Here is an 8,360-nt window from a genome sequence, read left to right on the forward strand (position 1 = left end):
ATCGACATTGAGATACCGAGTCACACCTGCCTCTGTGAGCCAATGCCGCTGCATCTCAATAATAATACATTCATTATGAATGTTACGAACATATGTGAGCTACTATGTCTATTTGCTGTGCATATACCTGTTCAGCAACAACTGTCAACAATAAAAAAACGTATCACAAAAAAAAGACACATTATCCCTTTCACTCTCTCTCTCGCTCTCAGAGCCGGGCTCTTAACAGTAGAGTGAAGGAGAGGGAAACAGAAGGACAGCGTGGAGCAGAACATACTTTCTCCAGATTAAGTAAGTGTTCATTTCACCTTTTATTATCTTATAAAGGAAATAGATACGGTGCATTCGGAAAGTATTCAGACCCCTTGACTTTTTACACATTTTGTTACGTTACAGCCTTATTCTAAAATGGATTACATAATAATTTCCTCATCATTCTACACACAATACACCATAATGACTAAGTAAAAACAGGAATATTTTTTGTGTGCAAATGTATTACAAATAAAGAACAGAAATACCTTATTTACATAAGTATTCAGACCCTTTGCTATGAGACTCGAAATTGAGCTCAGGTGCATCCTGTTTCCATTGATCATCCTTGAGCTGTCTCTACAACTTGATAGGAGTCCACCGGTGGTATATTCAATTGATTGGATATGATTTGGAAAGGCACACACCTGTCTATATAAGGTCGCCAATTTGTAAGTCGCTCTGGATAAGAGCGTCTGCTAAATGACTTAAATGTAAATGTAAATGTCCCAAAGTTGACAATGCAATTAAGAGCAAAAACAAGCCATGAGGTCGAAGGAATTGTCCGTAGAGCTCAAAGAAAGAATTCTATTGAGGCACAGATCTGCGGAAGAGTACCAACATTTTTTTGCAGCATTGAACATCCCCAAGAACACAGAGGCCTCCATCATTCTTACATGGAAGAAGTTTGGAACCACCAAGACTCTTCCTAGAGCTGGCCGCCCGGCCAAACTGAGCATTCGGGGGAGAAGAGCCTTGGTCAGGGAAGTGACTAAGAACCCGATGGTCACTCTGAAAGAGCTCCAGAGTTCCTGTGTGGAGATGGGAAACCTTCCAGAAGGACAACCATCTCTGCAACATTCCACCAATCAGTCCTTTATGCCAGTGGCCAGATGGAAGCCACTCCTCAGTAAAAGACACATTACAGCCCGCTTGGAGTTTGCCAAAAGGCACCTAAAGGACTCTCAGACCATGTGAAACAAGATTCTCTGATCTGATGAAACCAAAATGGAACTCTTTGGACTGAATGCCAAGCGTCACGTCTGGAGGAAACCTTCACCATGGTGAAGCATGGTGGTGGCAGCATCATGCTGTAAGGATGTTTTTCAGCGGCAGGGAGACTAGTCAGGATGAACGTAGCAAAGTACAGAGAGATCCTTGATGAAAACCTGCTCCAGAGTGCTCAGGACCTCAGACTGGGGTAAAGGTTCGCCTTCCAACAGAACAACGACCCTAAGCATACAGCCAAGACAACACAGGAGTGGCTTCGGGACAAGTCCCTGAATGTTCTTGAGTGGCCAAGCCAGAGCCCAGACTTGAACCCGATCGAACAGCTATGCAGAGACCTGAAAATAGCTGTGCAGCGACGCTCCCCATCCAACCTGACAGCGCTTGAGAGGATCTGCAGAGAAGAATGGAACATACTCCCCAAATTAAGGTGTGCCAAGCTTATAGCATCATACCCAAGAAGACTTGAGGCTGTAATCACTGCCAAAGGTGCTTCAACAAAGTACTGAGTAAAGGGTCTGTATACATGTAAATGTGATATTTAAGTTTTTTATTTTTAATACAATGGCAAAAAAATATATGTTTTTGCTTTGTCATTATGGGGTATTGTGTGTAGATTGATGAGTATTTTTTATTTTTTAAATCAATTTTAGAATAAGACTGTAACGTAATAAAATGTGGGAAAAGTCAAGGAGTCTGAATACTTTCAGAATGCACTGTAATACACACAACTGTTGTTTGTTTCTCTTAGAGTGGTGAAGGAGACATGGAAGGAGCAAGAGATTCAAAGGGAAAGAAAAGAAACAAAGGGAGACGTAAAAACAAAGCACATCAACATCAATAATTGATTAAGACCTAACGTCCAAAGTGTTGGGACTCTAAAACGAATCAATTATTGTGTGTCCTTCAATACTGGCCCGTATCAGTGTTCCAGTGCAATAACAGAGTAACCCTGGTGAAGGCAGCAAGCTTGCTGAAACGTCATTGACTGGCGATAAATCATTAGCATGGGAGCTAGCGTGAGGCGCTAAGTTCTCACCGCAGCCAAAACAATGATAGAGTGCTAGGGAGAGGAGAGCCATCGGTCAGCTCACTCGCTCTCTCTCTGCAGACTGGACTACACAACCCTCTGGTACTAAATCAGTAGGGGACACGGAGGGAGAGAGATGGGGGAGGAAGAGAAAGAGGAGGGAGGATGAAGGATGGAGAGAGAGTGTGTGTGAAGGAGAGAGGGAGGGAGTGTTTGTGAGACAGAGAGCAAGTGAGAGAGAGAAGGAAGGACAGAGAGAGTAGGATGTGTTCCCACTCTCCTTTCCTCCATGTTTAGAGGATGGCCTTGGCACCACCCTGCTGTCCGATAGAGAGGAGACATCTACGGGAGTCGTGTGTGTGTGTGTGTGTGTGTTTGTGTGTGTGTGTGTGTGTGTGTGTGTGTGTGTGTGTGTGTGTGTGTGTGTGTGTGTGTGTGTGTGTGTGTGTGTGTGTGTGTGTGTGTGTGTGTGTGTGTGTGTGTGTGTGTGTGTGTGTGTGTGTGTGTGTGTGTGTGTGCGTGTGTGTCCGTGCGTGCATGTCAGAGACCTCTCTCCCTACTCTCCCCAACACATGCAGTCATCATTAGCAAAACCAGGAGGGGGAATTTCATGCAGGCAACGCGCCAGGCCCCACATCACTCAATGTAGACACCCTGGGGGTCCTTCATTAGGGCCTAAATGCCAGTGTGAGTGTCCAGGGGTCCTAATTACCTCAGCCTGGCCCTGGATACAATAGCCAGGGGCCGTCAGGGGACACCAGGGGCTGCCTGTAGAACCTGCCCGTAGACACTGATCTAGGATCAGCTCACTCTTGAGTCCTAACCCTGTTTGGGAGAGCTTTGGCTCTAGTGTGCCCCGGTGTGGTGGTATGTGCACTATGTGAGTTTTCTCTCATAATCCTGAACAGCGATGAGACTTCAGTAGCACACACGCACGCACACACAGAAGCTCTGTGGGGGGTACAGAGACAGATCGATCTCAGTTAGATTATAAAGTATTACAGAACCGCTGACCTTTTCCTAAATCGCTACAGAAACACAGAAAGGGCAAAACATGGAGCAGATACGTCAAAATAACAGCCACCCAGCCCTGGACACACACACACACACACTTACGTCTCGGCTACACTGCAACCATGTTAAACATCGCCATCATATAGCAGCACAGCGGGTCAGATAATCGTAGTGACATCCCTCTCTCTCTCCCTCTCTCTCTCTCTTCTGCTCTCTCCCCGTCCCTCTATCTCTCTCTCTCCCCCTTCATCTCTCTCTTTACCGCTTTCTCGCTCTCTATCGCTCTTTTCCTCCCTCCCTCCCCCTCTGTTTCTCTAAGCAGGGATTTAGCAGGCAGCCAGTTCCCGCTCTAGACGCTCGGTCTGTATATTCTCACATTGTTTGGCCTCTCCGACTTCTCCAAAGGCCAACTTAGCATCCCCTCAATTACCTACCGCCACATCACAACCACTTGTCCCTCTGTTTGGTACGGCACAGGTTCCTCCTAATGTCAATGTCACTGCAGTTAACAGGGGTCCGGGTGAACAAAGCATGTGTCGTGTCTCATAGAGCACAAGCACAACATCAAAGCATTAGAGGTCAGAACTGATTGGCCAGTCAATGTCTCCCTAAAATTGTTTCCTTTATCTTGGCTGGGTGCTGGGCCCTTGGCTGGGTGCTGGGCCCTTGGCTGGGTGCTGGGCCTGTAGACCTCAGCAGCCAGCCTGTCCTTCTACGGAGCGCTGTGTGTCAAAGGAGTTCCTAGCGATGGAGGGTCTCACTCCTCAAATTGGGGCCCTGGTAATGAGCTCCCTCTGGGGGCCTTGTTCCTCCCTGTGGCTCCTAAAGCCCCTGGAGGCCCCTGGTCCTCTGATACAGAGTAGAAAGGGAACAGAGGAGAAGCTCTGCTGGCATTTACAGATATGGACATGAGAGAGCAATGGCTGTGACCTCTAGCAGAGAAATACCCCACTGACGGCGCATACCGCTGATAAGGACTGAGGGAGACTGAGGGAGACGGACGGCAGAGAGGTGGGGTTCTGTGATAGTGCAGGGGCGTTGGGGGGGGGAGATGAAGAGTTGGTGTGGGAGCTTACTGTCTGCATATATGAACCACAGTGGAGAAACAGAAACAGACTCAGACAGACAGACAGAGGAAGTGAGAGACGAGCATCTCATTGAGAGTTTTGATGGGAGGGAGACACACTAACACTGGAGGTGAGGAGATAAAGGTCGGAGAGAGGATAATCAGGTGAAAGAAGTCAATTCTATTGGGTTGTGTTACAACACACACACACACACACACACACACACACACTGGTCCACAGCAGACATCACCGTGTGTGTAAGCCAGCACATACACATGCCAAACCAGCATTCTTTCCCCTTCAGAGGGCTGCTGCTCCAAGAGCATCTACCTAAACACTGCAGCCTCGCAACACACACACACACACACCGCCACTGTAACACAAAAAACCCACGGAAGTCTAGGTATGCTCCACATATCTGCCATAATACAAACACACACACACACCAAGCTAGTTATATCTCTTCTCTCCTCTCTGGGGTGAACTAAATCAATGTGGGTCTGTGCTCTTATGAATCGATAACCGGTTTCTCTCTCTAGTATGATTTAATAAAGGACTAGACTCCACTACTGTAACATTCGCAGACACAGAGACACAACACAGAGCTAGCAGTCAATAAACAACAACACAGAGCTAGCAGTCAATAAACAACAACACAGAGCTAGCAGTCAATAAACAACAACACAGAGCTAGCAGTCAATAAACAACAACACAGAGCTAGCAGTCAATAAACAACAACACAGAGCTAGCAGTCAATAAACAACAACACAGGTATGTATCAAGAAATTAGTTAGAACATAACCTCTTTCAGCCCTACAGAACTGACTTCTGATGTAACCGTGTGTGTGTGTGTGTGTGTGTGTGTGTGTGTGTGTGTGTGTGTGTGTGTGTGTGTGTGTGTGTGTGTGTGTGTGTGTGTGTGTGTGTGTGTGTGTGTGTGTGTGTGTGTGTGTGTGTGTGTGTGTGTGTGTGTGTGTGTGTGTGTGCATGCGTGTGTGCGTGTGTGCGTGTGTGTGGAGGGCCATCAATGTTCACCGCCTCCTGTAATTATGATTAATCAATCAATTCTAATCAGGAAAAATGCTAAATTATAAAATAAATCAGGTGCAAATAATTTGAAATGTGAAATGAACAAGTATAGGCCTGCAACCCCTCGAGACACATTAATCAATATATGGCCTGTGTTCTTTATAAGGCCTTGCAGCCAATGCTATATTGTCCATATTGCAGAACAATATTCATACTCAGTCATATCTGACCTCAATTTCATGAGGTCACCAGATATCCAGCAGGACAAATCGATAGGTGCAAGCCATGGATTGACCCCTGAACTAAGACCCGATGTCTGTTGAACTCCACGTTGAAGTTACTACCCTTGAAACTCACAAATCTGACCTAAAATAAGCTTCTAAGGGCAAATTTATCCGACTTCTTTGCCAGCAATAACATTAACAGACAGAGAGATTATAAGAGGCATGATTTTCACATGGGTCTCCATGAAGCCTTATAGACCTACCCAGATACTCTGAATCCCAAATCAACCTCAAGACGTAAACCCAAGGCACTTACGTAGATCTGAGAGGATTGGATGAGCGCATAACCAAAAGCAGGTGCTTCTTACCTTCACAGATGTGTGTGCGGGTATGGATATATAAGAGATGATCCCATGATCCAAGCAGAGCACACATGAGTGAACTGACAGCTAGTATTTCTAAGTAAAAGGATATGGGTTGCAGACCATCTTCAGACACCAGCTCCTCGGAGGGGTGGTTTGTTTCAGGTAGAAAAACACGACGGGAGCCAGGGTGGGGTGAGGCAGCTCATCATCCCCTCCTGCCGAGGCCTCCTCCCCGGATGTAGAGAGTCCATCAGGTCCCGGTGATACTGGCTCCACCTCGCCGCGTTCTACGCCTCCTCCTCCGGCCCCAGATAGGTCGTTGAGCCGTATGAAAGTTCTGGGGAGAGAGGAGCGCCCCTCTGTGTCCCTGGCACGGAGGTCACCGGAGAGATTTCCTCCATCCTCATCCATCATTCACCCCCTGAGATGGAGGGGTGGAGGAAATATAAACATATGATTTCATAAATATCACCAACATAGAAATGCGTAAACATTCAACTATAATGTCGTCTCAAGACGCTCAACATATATATTTGGGCAAAACATAAACGTAGTTTAAGAATGACAGAAGGATTATGCACAAAAAAACTACTTGTCTACATATTTAGGCATCATTATAGTGTGTGTAGGATGATTCTATTTAGGAGGACTATTGTTATTGTTGATGGATAAATTCATATTCGTTGAATAGCCTAATTGGAAAGTTTCAAATAGATTAAAGGATATTTGGGGAAAAACGAAAAATTCGTTATTAAGATTTTATACCAGGATTGTATAACATTCTTTATAAGGGTTTCTGGTCTCCAAGACATATGTTTACAATTAAATCCAAATATTGGAGCAGAATATAGTGGGGAGAAGCGGGATCCGTTATTAGATTTCACCCAAATATGCATTCACCTCCCAATGCGTTCATTCCAATAGAGAAGTCAGTTTTAAACGAAAATCTGTAGATATTTTGACACTAACCTACTGTATGTGTTTTTAACAACGATCAACACTTGTTTATAATTCTATGTCACCCAAATTTCTCACAACATTTGGCAACAAATAGGGGTCCAACTGAGCTGCAGTGCCTCGTAATTTTGGATAGAGGGATTCTCGTCCCCATGTATTTTCTCGCCACACTGCATCTTTAACAAATTAACAATTATTAATATTCCTGTTTTCCAAACTTCAATCGTGCGTTTTAGCAACATCAATGGATTATTAAACGAAAGTCGTTTGCTTTTGGAATTGCGTAAACCAACCACATAACATAAGCAATAACAAAAACAGGCGTTGGTATCGTTGTAATTGTTGATGTACTACCTGTAATAGAATCAGTAGATGTGCCCAAAGCGCGCTCAGTCATCGCATGATGGATTCTCGTGGCAAGAGTGCAGCCCGAATCGCGCGTGCAGGGAAGAAGGGAAGAGAGAAGAGCGAGCAAGAGGGAGGAAAGGAGTCGGTACGTGCGTGCGTCTTGCGGGCTGTATAGTTTCCAGGTGGTGCTACAGCGGGTTTATGGGCATCATGCGCCAGGCATGGTTTTTAGTCTCGAGCTCTCTCGGAACTCCACGGACTCTTCATAGAACCTTTCCCTTTGTAATATCTTGGAATTCTGTCTAATTCCTGGTCAGATTCCAGACACAAATCCTGGTCTGGCGTTTATAGCAGAATCCCCACCGTTGGCTCTCCTATTCCTCCCCTCTCCCCTTCTTTCCCACTTCAGTCAAAACAACTCAACTCAAATCAATACAAAAAAAACTATCAACAGACAATTCGTTTTCTCCTCCGTTTTCGTCCTCGGTTTTAGTATCCAAAGGTGTTCACTCCATTCATCCAAACATGAGGTGTTTTAGCGCCTGTATGTATCCCAGCCTAAAAGTGTTTCATAATTTAAATACAGTACTTAACATTTCCGCTCTAATAACACATCCATAAGGCATCCTTTGCGTATACGCGGGTTATGGGTGCAGCGCGTGTGAAATTATGTGTTTAAGGTTCCGTCACATTATTACCGACATAACCACACAAAAGTATCTCCCTATATCTCTCTTTCTCCTGAATCTTTTCGTTCGGCGAGGCTGCCCACACCAAGAATCCGCTCCTCAGAACGCACGCACAGCTGGAATTGGATTCAACTTCTCCTCCCTAACCGCCAATCCACCAACCAGAAACGAACTTTATCTAATTCTACTATTCTATTGGCCTAGAAATGTGTCCGTGTCAAATGTATCAGGAGGGAGGGGGAACAGCTGGAATCCGATTGTCAACTATTGGCCAATGATAAGCGAGGAAGTGTTGGTATCTAACCAAAGCTACTTGATGATTGGGCGACAGGTTTATTATGGGAAGTTTAAGAAAAAAAATATTTCCATGTGATATA

The 8,360-nt window shown here is 45.3% G+C and overlaps 1 protein-coding gene across 14 annotated transcripts in view; it reads right to left on the reverse strand.

Moving 5' to 3' along the window:
• cacna1g (calcium channel, voltage-dependent, T type, alpha 1G subunit) overlaps positions 1-8,114 on the reverse strand; it is a 294,162-nt gene extending 286,048 nt beyond the window's left edge. For all 14 annotated transcript variants that reach the window (XM_071409870.1, XM_071409877.1, XM_071409866.1 and 11 more), the window contains exons 1-2: positions 7,301-8,114; positions 6,099-6,410 (exon numbers count right to left, since the gene is read on the reverse strand). In XM_071409870.1, coding sequence (XP_071265971.1) covers positions 6,099-6,403 — 305 coding nt within the window. In that variant the 5' untranslated portion in view covers positions 6,404-6,410; positions 7,301-8,114. The remainder of the gene's footprint in view (positions 1-6,098; positions 6,411-7,300) is intronic.
• Between the last annotated feature and the right edge of the window lie 246 nt (positions 8,115-8,360).

The sequence above is a fragment of the Salvelinus alpinus genome, chromosome 7 (assembly GCF_045679555.1).
Source record: "Salvelinus alpinus chromosome 7, SLU_Salpinus.1, whole genome shotgun sequence".
Classification (NCBI taxonomy): Eukaryota; Metazoa; Chordata; class Actinopteri; order Salmoniformes; family Salmonidae; genus Salvelinus; species Salvelinus alpinus.